The sequence below is a fragment of the Limanda limanda genome, chromosome 3 (genome assembly GCF_963576545.1).
Source record: "Limanda limanda chromosome 3, fLimLim1.1, whole genome shotgun sequence".
Taxonomy (NCBI): domain Eukaryota; kingdom Metazoa; phylum Chordata; class Actinopteri; order Pleuronectiformes; family Pleuronectidae; genus Limanda; species Limanda limanda.
In genome coordinates, this window is record NC_083638.1 from 25,811,773 (window position 1) to 25,831,935 (window position 20,163).

At 41.7% G+C, this 20,163-nt stretch overlaps 2 protein-coding genes across 2 annotated transcripts; both read left to right on the top strand.

Moving 5' to 3' along the window:
• The first annotated feature begins 879 nt into the window (after positions 1-879).
• LOC132998159 (trichohyalin-like) lies at positions 880-7,473 on the top strand. Its single transcript, XM_061067657.1, has 7 exons — positions 880-1,830; positions 2,086-2,268; positions 2,413-2,616; positions 2,878-3,069; positions 3,130-5,892; positions 6,037-6,360; positions 6,478-7,473. Exons 1-7 carry the CDS (start codon positions 880-882, stop codon positions 7,471-7,473), a joined length of 5,613 nt encoding a protein of 1,870 aa, XP_060923640.1.
• A 1,719-nt stretch (positions 7,474-9,192) lies between these two features.
• ca7 (carbonic anhydrase VII) lies at positions 9,193-15,623 on the top strand. Its single transcript, XM_061068935.1, has 7 exons — positions 9,193-9,229; positions 10,024-10,221; positions 12,164-12,282; positions 12,729-12,824; positions 13,443-13,505; positions 13,632-13,787; positions 15,504-15,623. Exons 1-7 carry the CDS (start codon positions 9,193-9,195, stop codon positions 15,621-15,623), a joined length of 789 nt encoding a protein of 262 aa, XP_060924918.1.
• The last annotated feature ends 4,540 nt before the right edge of the window (positions 15,624-20,163 follow it).

Sequence of the window (20,163 nt, forward strand, 5' to 3'; positions counted from 1 at the left end):
TTACATTTTCACAGAGAATAATTCATGGATCTTGATGACAATAATAATACATTTAGGGGACTGGTGGAATCCAAGATTATTAATCTAGATTTTTGCATTTTGTGATGAAATATAATTATTGAAAGTAAACATGTAAAAATAAAGAAATCAAGGAATAAATGGAATTTTCCGGAAGAAGAGAACTGTTTGGGATGGCGTTTAGCCACCTGGTAGAGCTGCTGACCCAAAGAGGAAAGCCTTCAACCTGCAGACGCCCGTTGGATTCCAACCCGCTGCCATTTATGCATGTCCTCCCCCACTCTCTCTGTCTCCCTTTCACAAGTAAGCCTCTGTCCTATAAAAATAAATAAATAAAGGTTATAAAAAGCCCCAAAAATACATGTAAAAGAAACGGACTGTTTAAGATCACAAACACGTTTAATGTTAAAGATTAAAGACACGTTCAATGTTCTATATATTAAAGGCTCATGCTATTGATCTTAAATGTTCCATTGATACATTTATCATTATTTCCTCTATAGCATCAATAAGAGGAAGGGGATATACCCACCCTACAAAGGATAATGTGATAAAGGATTACAGACACGTTCATTGTTCTATATATCAAACGCTCATGCTCTTTGTTCTTAAATGTTCCATTGATACATTTATCATTAGGTCCTATATAGCAACAATAAGAGGAAGGGGATATACCCATCCGTACAAAGGATAATGTGATATCGATTTCAGAAAGTGACACCCCATTGTGATCAAGAAAAAACTTCTACTGACAAAGAAATCTGTCCAGAATAATTCTAACTTTCTATTTCAAACTAATAGATTAAACCTGTGATGGAAGGTTTTTTTCACCAAAACGTGGGGACTAGTCAAGACCCAGCAATGATTCAGCAGAACTCTATTTGCATGTCTCAACAAATAAGCTACCTCATAGACCTGCTGGCCAAGGAGAGTGCCAACCTTAGTACAGAGTATCACTGGAGGATCCAACTGAGCCAAGAGTTGGAGGAGCACAAACAAGAGCTGGTTCGACAGAAAAAGCTGAAGGAAATGTTCATTAACAGAGGAAAGGAAACAAAGCAAGAGCTGGAGCAGTTACAAAAGTACAGCAATGCAGAAGCCCTCAGCGCCACAAAGATTGCCTCTCAGGTAAACAACACTATCAAGAGGAAGAAGAAAAAAGATCTTCAGAAAGATTACGAGGAGCTGAAGGTGGCATACATCATCAACCAGGAGAAGTTTAACAATGAGGTTCAGTTGGAGAAGGATAAAAACAATATTCTCCAAGAAGAGATGGAGAAGCTCATAGCGTCCTTTGATGAATTCTACCAAAGTCATGCAACCAATCAGGAGAAGTTCAACACCGAGCTCCAGGAGGAGAAGAAGAATAACGCTCTTCAACAAGAAGTGGAGATGCTCAGAGCTTCTGATTCTGAGGTCTGCCAACGTCATGCAACCAGACATGAGAATTTAAACACTGAGCTTCAGGAGGAAAAGACGAAGAACAACTCTCTCCAAGAAGTGCTGGAGAAGCTCAAAGTTTCTTACCAGTATATGAGCGAAAGCTATGAAGTTGATGTTCTCAATGCCGGACTGCAGGCGGACCACTTCCTGCATGAGCTTGCGACGCAAATAAGGTTCCATGATGATAGAGTGTCACAGGATGAGCTCCTTATGAAAAACCTGAAGGATGAGCAGGACTCTCTCCGTCGTCAGATGGAAGAAATAAGACTCATGCAGCAAAACGCTTCTGAGCAGGAAGCCATTTTGCAGCAAGGGATGGAGGAGCTCAAAAATCAGTTCTATACTGAGTTCTGTGGAGAGAGTCAAGGGGTTAACACAGTGAAGTTGTCTCTCTCCAATCTTCTCTGTGTTCCAGTCCAAGAAGAGCTCGAGAAGCTCAAAGCTTCTTATCATATTGTCTGCCAAAGTCACACAACAAACCAGGAGAAGTTCAACACCAAATTCCAGGAGGAGAAGACGAAAAAGAACCATCTCCAAGAAGAGTTGGAGAATCTCAAAGCTTCTTATCACATTGTCTGCAAAAGTCACACAACAAACCAGGAGAAGTTCAACAAAAAGCTCCAGGAGGAGAAGAAGAAGAAGAGCGATATCCAGGAAGAGCTGGAGAATCTGGAAGCTTCTTATCACGAGGTCTGCCAAAGTCATACAAACAACCAGGAGAAGTTAAACCCAGAGCTCCAGGAGGAGAAGAAGAAGAAGAACGATATCCAAGACGAGCTGGAGAAGCTCAAAGCTTCTTATCACGAGGTCTGCCAAAGTCATACAACCAATCAGAAGAAGTTCAACACCGAGCTCCAGGAGGAGAAGAAGAAGAAGAACGATATCCAAGAAGAGCTGGAGAAGCTCAAAGCTTCTCATCACGAGGTTTGCCAAAGTCATACAACCAATCAGGAGAAGTTCAACACCGATCTCCAGGAGGAGAAGGTGAAGAAGAACATTCTCATAGAGGAACTGGAGACGCTAAAAGCTTCTTATCATGAGGTCTGCCAAAGTGATGCACACAACCAGGAGAAGTTATACAGCGAGCTACAGGAGGAAAAGAAGAAGAACGTTCTCCAAGAAGAGCTGGAGAAGCTCAAAGCTTCTCTTCACGAGGTCTGCCAAAGTCTTACAACCAACCAGGAGAAGTTCAACACTGAGCTCCAGGAGGAGATGAAGAAGAAGAACGTTCTCCAAGAAGAGCTGGAGAAGCTCAAAACTTCTCATCACGAGGTCTGCCAAAGTCATACAACCACCAAGGAGAAGTTCCATACCGAGCTCCAGGAGGAAACGAAGAATAAGAAAGTTCTCCAAGAAGAGCTGAAATATCTCAAAGCTTCTCATCACGAGGTCTGCCAAAGTCATACAACCACCCAGGAGAAGTTCAACAGCAAGCTCGAGGAGGAGAAGAAGAAGAAGAACTATCTCCAGGAAGAGCTTGAGAAAGTCAAAGCTTTTTATCACGAGGTCTGTCAAAGTCATACAATCAACCAGGAGAATTTCAACAGCAACCTCCAGGAGGAGAAAAAGAACAAGAGCCATCTCCAAGAAGAGCTGCAGATTCTCAAAGCCAGTTATCACAAGGTCTGTCAAAGTCATACAACAAACCAGGCGGAGTTGAAAACCGAGCTCCAGGAGGAGAAGAAGAAGGTGAACGATCTTCAAGAAGAGCTGGAACCGCTCAAAGCTTCTTATAATGAGGTCTGTCAAAGTCATACAACCAACCAGGAGAAGTTGAAAACCGAGCTCCAGGAGGAAAATAAGAAGATGACCGATCTCCAAGAAGAGCTGCAGAAGCTCAAAGCTTCTTATCACAAGGTCTACGAAAGTCATACAACCAACCAAGAGGAGCTCAACAGCAATCTTGAGGAGGAGAAGATGAAGACGAACATTCTTACAGAAGAGCTGGAGATGCTTAAAGCTTCTTATCACGAGGTCTGTCAAAGTCATACAACGACCCAGGAGAATTTCAACACCAAGCTCCAGGAGGAGAAGAGGGAGAATAACATTCTCCAAGAAGAGCTGAAATATCTCAAAGCTTCTCACAACGAGGTCTGCCAAAGTCATACAACCACCCAGGAGAAGTTCAACAGCGAGCTCGAGGAGGAGAAGATGAAGAAGAACTATCTCCAAGAAGAGCTGGAGAAAGTCAAAGCTTTTCATCACGAGGTCTGCCAAAGTCATACAACCAACCACGAGAAGTTGAAAACAGAGCTCGAGGAGGAGAAGAAGAAGATGAACAATCTCCAAGAAGAGCTGGAACAGCTCAAAGCTTCTTATAATGAGGTTTGTCAAAGTCATTCAACCAACCAGGAGAATTTCAAAAGTGAGCTCCAGGAGGAGAAGAAGAACAAGAACGTTCTCCAAGAAGAGCTGGAAAAAGTCAAAGCTTTTTATCACGAGGTCTGTCAAAGTCATACAAGCAACCAGGAGAAAATGAAAACCGAGCTCCAGGAGGAGAAGAAGAAGATGAACGATCTCCAAGAAGAGCTGGCAAATCTCAAAGCTTCTTATAATGAGGTCTGTCAAAGTCAAACAACCAACCAGGAGAATTTCAACACTGGGCTTGAGGAGGAGAAGATGAAGAAGAACTATCTCCAAGAAGAGCTGGAGAAAGTCAAAGCTTCTTATCACGAGGTCTGCCAAAGTCATACAACCAACCACGAGAAGTTGAAAACCGAGCTCGAGGAGGAGAAGAAGAAGATGAACAATCTCCAAGAAGAGCTGGAACCGCTCAAAGCTTCTTATAATGAGGTCTGTCAAAGTCATTCAACCAACCAGGAGAATTTCAAAAGTGAGCTCCAGGAGGAGAAGAAGAACAAGAACGTTCTCCAAGAAGAGCTGGAGAAAGTCAAAGCTTTTTATCACGAGGTCTGCCAAAGTCATACAACCACCCAGGAGAAGTTCAACAGCGAGCTCGAGGAGGAGAAGAAAAAGAAGAACTATCTCCAAGAGGAGCTGGAGAAAGTCAAAGCTTTTTATCACGAGGTCTGCCAAAGTCATGCAAGCAACCAGAAGAAAATGAAAACCAAGCTCCAGGAGGAGAAAAAGAAGATGAACGATCTCCAAGAAGAGCTGGAACCGCTCAAAGCTTCTTATAATGAGATGTGTGAAAGTCATAAAACCAACCAGGAGAATTTCAAAAGCGAGCTCCAGGAGGAAAAGAAGAACAAGAATGTTCTCCAAGAAGAGCTGGAGAAAGTCAAAGCTTTTTATCACGAGGTCTGCCAAAGTCATAAAACCAACCAGGAGAAGTTGAAAACCGACCTTAGGGAGGAGAAGAAGAAGATGAACGATCTCCAAGAAGAGCTGGAACCGCTCAAAGCTTCTTATAATGAGGTCTGTCAAAGTCATACAACCAACCAGGAGAATTTCAAAAGCGAGCTCCAGGAGGAGAAGAAAAACAAGAACGTTCTCCAAGAAGAGCTGGAGAAAGTCAAAGCTTTTTATCACGAGGTCTGCCAAAGTCATAAAACCAACCAGGAGAAGTTGAAAACCGACCTTAGGGAGGAGAAGAAGAAGATGAACGATCTCCAAGAAGAGCTGGAACCGCTCAAAGCTTCTTATAATGAGGTCTGTCAAAGTCATACAACCAACCAGGAGAATTTCAAAAGCGAGCTCCAGGAGGAGAAGAATAACAAGAACATTCTACGAGAAGAGCTTAAAAATCTCAAAGATTCTCATCACAAGGTCTGCCAAATTCATACAACCACCCAGGAGAAGTTCAACACCGAGCTCGAGGAGGAGAAGAAGAAGAAGAACTATCTCCAAGAAGTGCTGGAGAAGCTCAAAGCTTTTTATCACGAGGTCTACCAAAGTCATACAACCAACCAGGAGAAGTTGAAAACCGAGCTCGAGGAGGAGAAGAAGAAGATGAACATGCTCCAAGAAGAGCTGAAAAATCTCAAAGCTTCTCATCACGAGGTCTCCCAAAGTTATAAAACCAACCAGGAGAAGTTGAAAACCGAGCTCCAGGAGGAGAAGAAGAAGATGAACCATCTCCAAGAAGAGCTGAAGAAGCTCAAAGCTTCTTATATTGAGGTCTGTCAAAGTCATACAACAAACCAGGAGAATTTCAACAGCGACCTCCAGGAGGAGAAAAAGAAGAAGAACGATCTCGAAGAAGAGCTGAAGAAGCTCAAAGCTTCTTTTCACAAGGTCTGTCAAAGTCATACAACAAACCAGGAGAATTTCAACAGCGAGCTCCAGGAGGAGAAGAAGAAGAAGAACTGTCTCCAAGAAGATCTGGAGAAGCTCAAAGCTTTTTATCACGAGATCTGCCAAAGTCATACAAGCAACCAGGAGAATTTCAACAGCGAGCTCCAGGAGGAGAAGAAGAACAAGAACGTTCTCCAAGAAGAGCTGAAAAATCTCAAAGCTTCTCATCACAGGGTCTGCCAAAGTCATACAACCACCCAGGAGAAGTTCAACACCGAGCTCGAGGAGGAGAAGAAGAAGAAGAACTGTCTCCAAGAAGAGCTGGAGAAGCTCAAAGCTTTTTATCACGAGATCTGCCAAAGTCATACAAGCAACCAGGAGAAAATGAAAACCGAGCTCCAGGAGGAGAAGAAGAAGATGAACGATCTCCAAGAAGAGCTGGAGAAGCTCAAAGCTTCTTATAATGAGGTCTGCCAAAGTCATACAACCAACCAGGAGAATTTCAACAGCGACCTCCAGGGGGAGAAAAAGAAGAAGAACTATTTCCAAGAAGAGCTGGACAAGCTCAAAGCTTCTTATCACGAGGTCTGCCAAAGTCATACAACCAACCAGGAGGAGTTCCACATCGAGCTCCAGGAGGCGAAGAAGAACAGTAACATTCTCCAAGATGAGCTGAAAAATCTCAAAGCTTCTCATCACGAGGTCTGTCAAAGTCATACAACCACCCAGGAGAAGTTCAACACCGAGCTTGAGGAGGAGAAGAAGAAGAAGAACTATCTCCAAGAAGAGCTGGAGAAGCTCAAAGCTTCTTATCACGAGGTCTGCCAAAGTCATACAACCAACAATGAGAAGTTCAACATCCAGCCACAGGAGGAATTGAAGAAGAAGAAGAAGTATGTTCTCGAGGAGGACCTGGAGAAGCTCCAATCTTCTTTTCACAAGATCTGCCAAAGTCATTCAACCAACCAGGAGAAGCTCCACACCGAGTTCCAGGAGGAAAAGAAAAAGAACAGCGTTCTCCAAGAAGACCTGAAGAAGCTCAAGGCTTCTTATCACAAGGTCTGCCAACGTCAAACAACCAACCAGGAAAAGTTCAACACCGAGCTCCAGGAGGAGAAGAAGAAGAAGAATGTTCTCAAAGATGAGCTGAAGAAGCTCAAAGCTTCTTATCACAAGGTCTGCCAAAGCTATACAACCGACCAGGAGAAGTTCAACACCGAGCTCCAGGAGGAGAAGAAGAAGAAGAACATTCTCCAAGATGAGCTGAAGAAACTAAATTCTTCTCTTCAAAAGATCGCCCAAAGTCATACAACCAACCGGGAGAAGTTCAACACCGAACTCCAGGAGGAGAAGAAGAAGAAGAACGTTCTCCAAGAAGACCTGAAGAAACTTAATTCTTCTTATCAAAAGGTCTGCCAAAGTCACACAACCAACTGGGAGAAGTTAATCACTGAGCTCCAGGAGGAGAAGAAGAAGAAGAACGTTCTCCAAGCAGAGCTGAAGAATCTCAAAGCTTCTTATCACGAGGTCTGCCAAAGTCGTACAACCAACCAGGAGAAGTTCAACAGCGAGCTTTGCGAGGAGAAGAAGAAATATAATGTTGCCCTAAAAAAGCTGGAGAAGCTCAGGGTTACTCATGATGAGGTCTTCCAAAGATATAATCCTTGTGTTTCCAGAATTGAACTCAGTGAGGACGTGTCTGTTTCCAATGTTCTCCCTGATCCCAAGCCCAAGGAGACGGGGCTGCCTGAGGAGACAGAGAAACCAAAGAATGCTTCATCGTGGAAGAGAGTCCGCCACCTTGTGGGGTTGTGAAGGAGGTGGAAGAAGTCAGCGGCGCCAACATCCCCAAGCAACTGAGTTGACTTTACCTTCTTCACCTGCTTTGAGGACTGTCAAGGTTAATTACAGTTTGATTTCAAATCATCATAAAAAACAATAATGTCCTCACAATGATAGTATCGCACCAAATAAAACGATAAAAAACAAAATTTCTTGCATATGTTGATGCATTTAAGATAAGGTAAGATAAGCGGGAGAGCCGGAGAACGGTTCCAGATGTATCACTGCAAGAGTCATGAACCACAGTTTAGGCCTGTGCATGCACCACCAGTTTGGTTCTCGAGGTTTTCAAGGTATGCATGTGTCAGAATCTATATATACCACATTTTATTCTCTTCTGTAAAATTTTCCTGGATATACCTTTTTATTAATATAAACATTTATCACAGCCATATCCCTACATAATAAACATGAATCAGCTGTATGCCTGCACACATGCAAATACAAATATACAGACACTGATATCTATATGTATATCTATGTAGATATATCTATGTAGATATACATATATGTAGATATATCTATGTAGATATACATATAGGGCATATAGCGTTTTTCTTTTACTTTATACAGATTTTGTGTGTTTTTTCAAGGAAACACAAACTTGGGAGAGCTTTTGTTGACCTTTGTTTGGGCACAGTCATGGAAATCTGAGCTGAGATATAGAGTGCTACTTAAAGCTGTTCACTATGCCACCAGTATATTTATTTGTCTGTGATAGAGTGCTGGGTTAGGGTTGACTGAGGGAGGTGACGGTAACAATGGCGGCTGAAAACTACAGATATTGTTCGTCCATCTTGTTGTTGAGTCATACCCCGTGACAACTAAAGGGAGGCAGGACTTGTGTCTCCATCTTATCTCTATCCTCATATTTTTCTCACCATCCTTGCTGCTTGTGATCCTTGTCTCCCAGAGATCTTTGTGCTTTGGGAGCTGCTCACGTGACTACACCACGGTGCAGTGTTGCTGTTCTTGTTAGGCATTTAGTTGTGGTGGTTCAAAGTTCATTGTGTAGGATTTATTGACATCTAGTGGTGAAATTGCATGCTGCAGCTGAATACCCCTCACCTCCCCCTCCCCTTCCAAACGTGAAAGAGAACCTGTGGTGTAGCCTTCAGTTGTCATAAAAACTCAAAAGATGTTGCGTTTGTCCAGTCTAGGCTACTGTAAAAAACATGTACTCCAGATGTACATATAAAGTATTTAAATATAAAGTCCCATTCTAGGGTAGAGAAAACCACTAATTGTGCAATTAAAAAAAAACACAATATTGAAAACATCACTAGGATTATTTTATAGTCAATTTCTGCCAATAGATCCATTTCACCTAAATCTTACACACTGGACCTTTAAGGTTAGGTGCCAGGGAATGCATTATATCAATGAGTGTCGTCACAACCGTAGAGAGACGTGCACGTGTGTGTGTGTGTGTGTGTGTGTGTGTGTGTGTGTGTGTGCGTGTGTGTGTGTGTGTGTGTGTGTGCGTGTGTGTGTGTGTGTGTGTGTGTGTGTGTGTTTGTGTAGGGGGCGTGTCAACACGGGGGTAATTGCCCTTCCCCTTTGCTCACTACATAAACTTCATCAACAGCTCCACCGGCTGATGCTCGTGTCCGTCCTCCGAGTGCGCAGCAGAGTGCACGCGTCAAGCAGCGACGGTCAGCTCGGTCACACTTGTCTCCACACACGGGGACAATGACAGGGAACCACTGGGGATATGGAAAGGAGGACGGTAAGATCTCACACATGCATCCTGCAGCTCCAGGCATGCATCCTCTCTCTGTGTGTATATAGGCTGCACAATGGATTCGTGCTGTTCCTGCGTTTTGCTGGAGGGGGGTTTATTGCATTGCGTGTTTTATCCACAGGAGTAACCTAGATGTGAAATGGCTGTTAATGCGAGATTAGCCCCGAGCTTAAAGGGATGACCGCTCTAACCTCAACCTGGCTTTTGCCCTGATTTGTCCCTCAGAGAGAAAACGTGGCTTTGCATCAGTTTCCTCACTGAGCTGTTATATCAGGCGCCTCAGTGCACCTGCTTTTTCACTCCATTCAATTTTTCAATCAGCCAATCAGCTGAGCAATGCGTGAAATCTCCCAGATGCAGGTCAGACGCCTCAGTTAACGTGATTATGTCAACACGTTGTGTAATGCATGCCATAAAGAATCAAGACTGTTTGAGAGAAAAGGGAGGGACCTCCCAGAAATGGTAAATAATAAATAAAGTGCTTTGTTCCATTGTTCATTGTGATCAAGAAACAAGAGGGTCTTCTCACTGATTCATTTTTTTAATATTTAATCATTTTTAAATTTACCTGAATGTTGCCTCAGAAGAGAGACCTGCTTTTAAATAAATGTTATTTATTATATGTAAAGAAAATAAAGCTTTACCCTTTTGAGAACTGTCCCTGCAGTGAAATCTGTTTTTTGTTTGAGCTATCACGAGACACAAGGACAGAAGTAGGTATATCAAAGTCTAAATATAAAAAAATGTTGTCTTTATTGCTCACTGGCTTCTATGACTAGGTCCCTCTGTATGGCACAACAACTACCCTGTGGCCCAGGGCAACCGGCAGTCTCCCATCGACATCATCCCCCAGCAGGCTTCACATGACCCCAGTCTGGGCCCGATCGTCCTCAACTATGATCAGTGCACCTCCACCAGCATCTCCAATAATGGACACTCTGTGGTTGTGGAGTTCGACGACTCGGACGACCGTTCAGGTAAGGAACTATAATATCTTAACGTGTGTAGCACTTCTCAAAACAAAGTTACATAGTGCAATGAAAATAAAACACAAGTAAAATGACATTAAAATTAACAAATAAAAACACCGGTAAAAATACAAAAATGTTTTTTACAAACAGTCATAAAAGAATAAAAACACTAAATGTGTTACAGAAATGTAGAATGGGGTCAAATCAGGTCATTGCAGTACAATAAAGCTTTGATTTACTACTGACTCACTCCGTCGTATTTCCTCAGGCAGGATGATCCTGAGCCTCTGAGCTGTATTAGCAGTGACTTTGTCCATTGATGCTACATGACCTATGATTTTTAAATATATTAAACATATTTACTGCCATGCAATTACCACACAGCTCACTGTTCATTGATGATCATGGTTGTGGTATTTGCTGCTGGCCACATTGCACTGTAAGTCTGTGAACAAGAACCAACGTATGACAAGAAAGGTGAAATCACCTTAATTTCCCAGAAAGTGCAAACCATGTGTATAGCTGCCCATAATCAGAGGCTGCAGATAAACCTGTGATTATGCTGCGGGAAAAGTGCATCCAGCAGTTAAATGTATGAGCATCTGTCTGCAGGACAAGAGGGATAATAACCTTTGGTGATCTCAATTGTTATTATGACCCTATTTTGTTCTTATCACTGGGTGGATCCATGTTTACCACCCCATCATTACCATGAATGATCAGCTCAGAGACGCGGGGCGGTTTGGCTCAGACAGTTTCCGTAGAGCAGGCAAGTGGTTATCGGTGAAAAACAATTAATTAAAGAGGAAACCTGGAGGGAAACTAATGTATTTCATCAGTGTTTTTCTCCCATAGTTCACAGCGAGTGCACAATTCCCCTGAACCTGCTGTTGTCAGTTTTCAGTGTGTGCGGCTGGGTCTGGGAATACTCGTGGTCATATTCCCAGATGCCGGTGTTCTGTGTCACTGTTGTTTTGTAAAGAAGAGCAGGGCAGAGGAAAACAAAGGAGACCCACGTACAGTATGTAACAGATTTTTAGACGTTAAACAGTATTAAAATGTTATGATATATGTATAGTTTGGCTTTGAATGAATAATAATATGAATACACAATTTATTTATATGACACCTCAATACACAGCTTCAAGGTGCTCTAGATTAAAATGAAGAATTTAAGCACTTTGAAGATCACACAGCATTAGACAACATTAGAGCACAAATCAAAACATATGAGGGGACGACAGATAAATTACAGTAAAAACATAATATGAGACAATTAAAACACATGGGAAGTTCAGAACTAGGTTATAAATAAATAAGTCATAATTGAAATGAATGTACAGCAGTGGCTTTCTATTAATCACCTTATTGACATTCAATAGTATAGTACGTCTAAATATAGCATTCTTGATATATACTACCACATTTTCTATTAATTATTTTCCCAAAAAGATCACGTTGTTGTCCTACATCTGTGCCATGAATAAGATGAGCGCTTTGCTTCGTGCCATTTCTGCCTGGAGTGATGTGGCCTGTTTGTCAGAAAGATGTCAGCAGCATCACAGTGAATAACGATCAAAGTAGACTGGAGTAGAGGGCTGTACCCAGGCAGCAGTGCAGATCACAGGCTCAGCAAACAGTCTGTACTCACTTAATGACAATGGGCTGGATTTGACTGTGAATCTGTGTTCTCCAGTGGACCTGGAATAGAAAGTTAAGTGCATCTTTATCTTGGCTTCACGGCAGATTGTTAGCTTTTTGCATCTCAAACCAAAACCTGATCTTCAACAGATATGTTGGTGAAGCATCAGCTCAGAGAGAAAAATTTAATAAAAGTAGTTTTTCGCGTTGCACACTAGCTGCCCTGTGAATCATAACGCCCACAGGGCGGTGAATGCATGAGCCAAAATGTTCTCGTCTTTTTGGTTTGACATCTCCTCCTCTGCAGTGATCCAAGGGGGCCCTCTCGACAACCCCTACAGACTGAGGCAGTTTCATTTCCACTGGGGCGGAAAGGGCTGCCACGGCTCTGAGCACACTGTTGCAGGAAATAGCTACGCTTCTGAGGTCAGTGTTTGGAATCTAGAATATCGTCATCGTCTGATAAACAAAACACAGACTATAACCGTTTATCTCAGGTGTGTAGTAAGGAATACTTGTTTGTGTATGTTTCCTTGGATACAGACAAAATACTGCTTAATTGCTAAAAAGAATACCCAGCATTTGGGTGCACATTAAATTTTTATATGAGAGTCAAAATAATGATATATGAAATATAACGATAGATATTTGAGCTTGTTCATCCCAACTTTCTAAACTTCTTAACCACAGAAGATTATATGCATTATATACTAAAGCTTAGAACAGGATATGGGAAATTCCGGCTGTTATCATCAGCACACTGGGATGGCGATAATGTACAGTAGCATACAGTAGTATTAATTTATTGAACTACAAAACCCCTGTTAATATTTTTGTTCCTGTCTGTCTTTCCTCTTGTTTCCGTCCTCTAGCTTCATTTAGTTCACTGGAACGCTGTGAAGTACAGGACATTTGGGGAAGCGGCCGCAGCTCCAGACGGCCTCGCTGTCCTCGGCATCTTCCTAGAAGTAAGATGTCTTACTTAAGTCCAGCTTTCTGTCCCCATTCCCCCTTTGCTCTCCATTTAGTACTACAGTAGTTTTGCATTCTGCATTAAGTTTATCATTTGTTGTTGTTTGGTGACTGTCACCAGGATTTAATTTCCTGTTCACCCCCCCCCCCCACACACACACCATTTACATAATATTTGTGTAAAGGTTGTGAAAGAAGTTGAGTTATTTTGGTAGCAAAGCTGCGAGTGGCTGTGTGTGAGAACACAACTGTCCGAGCCAGTTTTTTTCTGACTTTTTCCAGAGCTTTTCCTACTCAGGAAAAAGTTAGAGTAAGAATACAGCAGGAAGTATCGGAGTGAGCAAAAATAATACAAATAACTCTGGATGAAAAAAGAGGTGTCGTACACGCAGAAGATATTAGTTTTAATATCTGAAGCGAAATTAATGTTTTTTCCATGTCCTGCTGAAGGCTCTATTCATGTTCCGCACATTTAACTGTGAACTCGTCTGACTCGGACAATCCCCTGCAGTGTTCCTCTTTCACGAAAGGCAAATTTCTGGAAAATGTGCAGACCCAATCTTCTGGAGTTCATATCTGACTAATTCAGAAACTGCATGTGTGTGTTATGAAAGACAGGTGACGACCACAGATGGCTCCACACGATAACAGACGCTCTGTACATGGTGAAGTTTAAGGTGAGTACTGTTGATTGTTATTGGGTTTTATTGCCTGTAATGTTTTTGTTATGTGTGGTTTTTACGCCCTTCCCTAGCCTTGTTGCACTGGTGTAAACTCTGTTGTCTGGTTTGTTTCTATCACAGGGCAGCATCACCGATTTCAAAGGTTTCAACCCCAAGTGCCTCTTACCCAGCAGCCTCCAGTACTGGACCTACCTGGGCTCACTGACCACGCCCCCTCTACACGAGAGCGTCACCTGGATCGTCCTGAAGGAGCCAATCATCGTGTCTGATAAACAGGTGCATGTTACAGACATGTTCATTTGACCGCATCGTTTCATAGAACATGTGGCTTTTTTCATATTATTTAAAACTTTAAGACGTCTTGAAGCATTGGGAATATTTTTGTTTCAGTGCTGTAGTCAGGGTTTAAATTATAGTGATCTTCTGCATCATGAAGAAGATAGGTAATAATGAAGACAAACAAATTATATATATATATATATTTTTTTTTATTAACTTGCATGTAGAGATCATTGTTTGACACCACTTGGCCCAGTCAGTCAAACACAGCATTGACCGAAGTCCAGCTTTCTTAGCCACAAACAAGTAATGAGGAAAGTCAATGATTGTTTTAAAGCTGTAGATCTCCTAGTTTGATTAAACTAGATCTTGTTACAGTTACAGCATCAGAACAGTGTAAACCGAACTTCCCTTGGTCATGATGAATACACTATGACTGTTGTTTGCTTATTTATAAGCAAGATTACGCAGAGTACTGTGAAACTTGTTGGAAGGATGTGTTTTGGGAGGAACTCATAAAAGTTTGGTGCAGATCCAGGATTTCTTTTACCACTTAATCTAACATTGTGAGAGGGGTTTGGGTTAGCATATTTAGGGAACTATTTTCTTTGTGAGTGTGAAATTTGGTGCAGTTTGGCCTTGGACTTGCGAGCTCTACTGATTTTCACCTAGTTGAAAAAGATGTATCTGAAATAACAAGTAAGCTACCTAAAATAAAATGTAATTATTATTTCTTGATCTAAGACTGCACATTGCTTGTTTGATACATTTCCAGGGATCTGCACACGGATTTCTCTAATCCCAAGTGTGATGTTTTGTCTGATATGACTTTGTTGTCACGGTTTCCCTCTGTACTTGGAGAAAGTAATTGCATGTTTTTTAAGTGGGGCTTAAGGCACTGATGCAGCAGTTGATCAGTCAATTGTGAAACTCCTGTTTCCTGGCCTGCATAATGTTAATGGCTGTGCTCCACTGGGCTGTGAGGATCCATTGCCTCCTTTGTACAAACCAAAAGTTCAGTATCAGTGGGTGGTGGGGTGGGCCGCCACGATTTAGAAAAATTCTTAGTGTTTGACCAACGTGTGACACTATATTTAGATGCCACAACAAAGAGCAGCTCATCATTCAGGGGGGATTAACTTGTTTTTAATGCGGCTCTCTAAGCACTGAACTGGAAGTTTAGGTCTAATAACTCCAGGTTGCTGACAAGTTGATCTGACTTAACTGGACATCTGCAGGAGATTCCCTCCTGGTCTCCCCTTGAGCTGGACCCGTGGCGACTGCTGCCAGGGTTCGGATTAGACCCTCGCACTTTGTTGGTCTTTTTGAAGTCAGAGAAAACAGAAGTTGTATTGATGGCGATGTGTAGTCAGGAAGGGTCTCTGGCTGTAGCTTAGCTGGGGGGTGAGGTGTAAGCCACGCAACCGGGCCCTGCTACTCATGACTCCAGGTCCTGAAGCCTTTGAGCCCCTGCAGCTGATTATCCTGATGGATGGATAACTGCATGGGTTCAAGGATTCAACTGAGAAATGCATGCATGGAGACCCAACAGGCCCAAAAGCCTTTATGTAACAGGATATTATTTGTTTTTCATTTCTCGACATAATAACAAGGGGCTAAAAGAAAAATGCTGCAGCACAAAGGGGGTATGATGTGGTTATGATTATTTTTCTTGTGAACATATCTTTTCTTTTTCACTCTCTCTCACTGCAGATGGGCAAGTTTCGATTGCTCCTGTTCTCTGGAGAAGAAGAGGATCAGAGGAAACGCATGGAAAACAACTTCAGGCCCCCCCAGCCTCTCCAAGGAAGGAAAGTGCGTTCCTCCAATTAACGTGACCGAAACAAAAGCTCTACTAGATGACAGTGAATGCATTAATTTGAGTGTAATTGTATTTTTACCTCATGGTAGCTTGTCCTGAGGAGGAAGTTTGATATGTACAGAATAAGTTCAAGGAGCAATTCTCACCACTGCCAGCACATTCAGATGCAGAGTAAGAAGCATGGAAGGAGATCAGGGGGAAATAAAAGCACATTAGCAATATTTAATAAGCAGTCAGCTAATATTATAGTGTCATTTGACTACTATTACTGCTATTTGCTGTTTAGTGATTGTTATCCTGAGCGATACTGAAAATTCAAAGGTGTGTTTTTATCTCCGTAAACTGTTGCTGAGGCAACAAGGTGCTATCCATCAACTAACATAATCCTGTAACATGCAGTTGTATGCAACAGGCACATTCATTCAGCAGTACAGTGGGGCTGTTTGCAGGCTGGTATCTCACCACCGTGCCCTCTGCAGATTCACGTCCTCGGCCTCCTTGCTGATCCACAGTGATCCCCCGTTGATCCAGCCTATCGCTGGTGGATTCACAGTCCTCCTGGCCCCAGAGCCCTTCCAGTCCAGCAATGCCAACTGGAGGTTTGGATTGGATTAGAGCTGCATTTGCTCTAACCATGAGGAGGAGGGTTGGGTGGCGTGAAAGGCTCAGATCCTTTAGAGCTCAGTAGGGAGATTTATTATTTTTGGACTGCTCTCCACGTTTAACAAAAACCTGCGTTCGTACATTATGTCCCATACAGGATTTATTAAACACCAGCAGCAATAACAAGCGCAGGTTTTGGTTTTCTTAATTAAAGTCTTTGTTTTCGTGATCTTCATTCTGAGATGAAACTGCGTCCTGCCTGAAGTGTCCCGGCTCCTGGTCTAATGTCTCTACAGGAGTTGGTGCACACTGTTATTAACAGCTCAGCCCTGAAGCTGCATTTTGTAAGAACAATATATGCACAGTCCAGTATGTGAATGCCTGACGGAGGCCCTGGTGTCTCCCTTTGGTGACTTATGGCAGCTTTGTGTAATGCTGCTCCTTATTTAGATGGGCTTGGATTTTACTAATACAGAGGCTTGGAAGGGGATAAACTTATGTTGTTCCCATACAACAAAACACGCACATGAATACAGACGCCTCAGATGTGATTGTTTGATGTTGTTGATGTGGAAAAAAAACAGGAAACAAATGTATTTTATGGGTGGTTTGAATATTTTTGTAATGCATTCAGAATCTTGCCATGGCTGCCGAATTAAATAATTAAAACAATATATTGTTTTAGTCTGATATCCCTACACATTGAAGCGGTCTCATCAAATTTGAAGATCAATATTTTCTGTGTTTCTGTCATCAATCATTTGTCTCATATTTATTTGTATTGTCTGTGTTTAAATACGTGAGCATGAACGCTTACATTCATGTAATATTCCTTCAGTCAGAAGTTTCTCTTCCAAGCACGTTAAGCTTCTTTGCCTGAACCTTGCACCTGGTATCCACAGTGTAGTTTTGAAAGCAGTTTCCCTCGAGCCAATGTTTAAACTCAGAAAATCATGCACAGGGCTCACAGTCGATTATTAACATACTACGTTCATTTGACATGTTTTATTTGTCCCTTCAGTTCTGCAGAGTGTTAATATTTTATTGATAAACTAATATTTTAATAGATGCACATTGTGGCCAAAATTTTGAATGAGGTATTTCCTCCCATATGAGATTCTGAATGGGACAAATGAAAGAACAATGATCAATTTAGGCATCACTATTATATCAATAACAGTATGAACAGTATTTTTGAAAACTAATAATTCCACCTGCTATAATCATTGGTCGAAAAAATCTAAATCTTTAACACATCAGTTTAATGAATAAAGAATTTAGAGAAACAAAAGATCACCACATTCATTTTAGGTGATAAAGAAAAGAAAATACAGACATTAGTAAATCAAACATAAAAACGTTTACATATGCACCAAGCTATTATTTTCAAACTCACTTCAAGCACTTTACACTTTTATGAAATTGGGTCTATAATATTTCCGCTTTAATTCAAATCATGTGCACCATACATGCAGCTTGTGGGTCCTCCTGTAGGTGGCGGCATCTACTTTCTTTTGAATCACACACAGTTGTACTGCATGACTAAATCCATGTCTTTTAGGATTTAGTCATACAGTAAAACTAAACCACATACACAAGTGTTGTGTATGGATCTTATTTCATATATAATGGCAGACTTCAGCAGAACACGTCATACATCCGAGCTTCTTCTTTTTACCATCAACTACACTTGACCTTGCCTCTGATCGCCCGCCTTGTCCACTGTGGAAGGTGTAAATGTAATTTGTATCAAGGGGTTGTTTGTCACCCTGTCTGGTTTCATTTCCATTGAACCTCTGATGGTTATGAAAGGAATGATTTCTGCGTACACGTCTGTGTATTTTATATCAGTGTGTGTAAGAATTATATTTAAAGTCTACCAAATAATCCTTCCAACATAGCATCCTGGGAGCTTCATTGAGACTGAGAATACCTGAGAGAGGCACATCATCCTCTGCCGCGATCGATGTGCCATGTAATCAGATATCACAGTCAAGCCTCAGAAATAGAGTCAGTCACATGTATTTTTAGCATCAGGAGATCTACTTGCTTGTTGTAGTGTATTTTTTCCAGACACAGCAACATCTGAGCGACTTTTGAAATGTAAACCTGCAGCAGAGGAAGTCGTTGGTCACACATATCATGTTCTCTCTTTGAGGGAATTGGTGAATGATGCAGGCTACGGTGGGAGTCTGATTAATGATGACATCACATAGACATGTATGAGTTACTGGATTGAGACACCAGACCCTTTATGCAGCTTAAAGAATTCACATGAATAAGCAAATATCACATGCCTGATTGTTTTACATCAAGGTCCATGAATCCATGAAATGTTAAAGAAAGTAAAAATATCTTGGTACATCTCCTGATCTGGGTCAATACCCAAGATGTATGGGTTCTTCTCTGACCAATACCAGACTTTTCCACCAAGTTTTATGGTAATTTGTCTTGAAGTTTTTTCTGTAATCTTTTTTTACAATCAAATGCACATATATGGTGTATTCCTTCAAAGGGGCACTAGATTAATTATGTGAAAGTCCACTTATCATGAGGATTAACTATCAGCCGTCTCACAATGTCCTCTTTGACTCAAGGTCGAGAAAATTTCCCATGGTGTAAAAATTCTCCAGGTTGAAGTAAAAGCCCAGAATCAAACTGTAAATACTACAAAAGCATTCAGTTTTACGTTAAAGAACTCGGGTTAACAAAGGGACAGTGTTTAATCAGTGCATCTACTTATTATTGGATTACGCTAAGTGATGCATTAATGCATATGTATGTGACCGGACAAATTAATGTTGCTTCATATACTATTAAGATTAACATTTTCATAGCACTGTATTTTATAAACTCAAAAGGTTTTGTATTTAATTACTGAATCTGAAAAGTAAATAGCAACAATAACTGTTGAATGCAGTGAGAGGACGATGTTTCCCTCTGATATTTGGTAGATTTGAAGCATGAAGTCGCATAAACTAGAAATATTCATGCCTGGAGAAAGAGTTTACCAGGCAAAAAGGAATTGACGTTAAAAATTCTGGCAATTTGCATGATGGGAAGTGTAGGACTTTGTGTTTTTGGAGCCTCAAGAGATGATAAGTCAGAGTAACTTCTCCTCTGCTGTGATTTGACTCGTCCAATATGTCCCTTTTGACTCTCCTAAACTGCTGAGAGCCTCTTTAAGTGAAGCTACATTATCTAATCTAATTCTTCCACAATTCATAAGACTTTATTCGACAGTCATGAAGCTGCGGAGGCTCAAACCAAATGTGCCATTAAACCGCAGTCACCATTTACTCTCGACCAAACTACTGCATTTAATCTTCTAATCTCACAGTTTTGAAGACACCACGTAGAGTCTCATCGGTAACGGCCAAAAAACAGGACGCTCCGCACATAAATCACTTTAGGTTGCTCCATATTGTCAAGGACAGCGACTCTATCTGGCAATCAGGGGACACGGCCATGTGCAGTTGCCATGGATACAAAAAGCACATGTAACACAACACAAACGCTTGGCCCGGCTCATATCTCCCCCCTACTTGTCTATGAGCCAGTGATCCATCGGCATCACGCTGTCAGAAAATTAAACCGTACCGCAAAAATATCTGATGTGTCTTTCTCGTACGGTGACACGTGGACGGTTGGGTATTTATTACGACGCTTTATTTAGCAGCGTTATCTATTTTCTGTGGTCGCTCGGCAAACACGATGTGATCTCTAACTTACTCCGGCCAAACCGTCCACTCACCCGCCACCTGTCCTTCCCGGATGTGGACGTCTGGCCTTCACCCAGGTTCAGGGCCTTGGGTACAACCAGAACAACTTGCTGGACAAGATACAGCTTTTACAGGTTATATACAGCAAATAATATTAAGGTTGTCAGGCAGTGGCCTTGACTCACTGAGTGGGTTATAAATCACAGCAGAAGAAGAGATGAGGTTC

What these genes read in the sequence shown, in the direction of transcription:
- LOC132998159 (XM_061067657.1), top strand. Translation starts at nt 880, where the DNA reads ATGATTCAGCAGAACTCTATTTGCATGTCTCAACAAATAAGCTACCTC. An exon ending in TCAAAGCTTCTTATCACGAG is followed by an intron (nt 2,269 to 2,412) that starts GTCTGCCAAAGT and finishes ACAACCAATCAG; the next exon opens with GAGAAGTTCAACACCGATCT. An exon ending in TCAAAGCTTCTCATCACGAG is followed by an intron (nt 6,361 to 6,477) that starts GTCTGTCAAAGT and finishes TCTTATCACGAG; the next exon opens with GTCTGCCAAAGTCATACAAC.
- ca7 (XM_061068935.1), top strand. Translation starts at nt 9,193, where the DNA reads ATGACAGGGAACCACTGGGGATATGGAAAGGAGGACG. An exon ending in GGGATATGGAAAGGAGGACG is followed by an intron (nt 9,230 to 10,023) that starts GTAAGATCTCAC and finishes TTCTATGACTAG; the next exon opens with GTCCCTCTGTATGGCACAAC. An exon ending in TCATCGTGTCTGATAAACAG is followed by an intron (nt 13,788 to 15,503) that starts GTGCATGTTACA and finishes CTCTCACTGCAG; the next exon opens with ATGGGCAAGTTTCGATTGCT.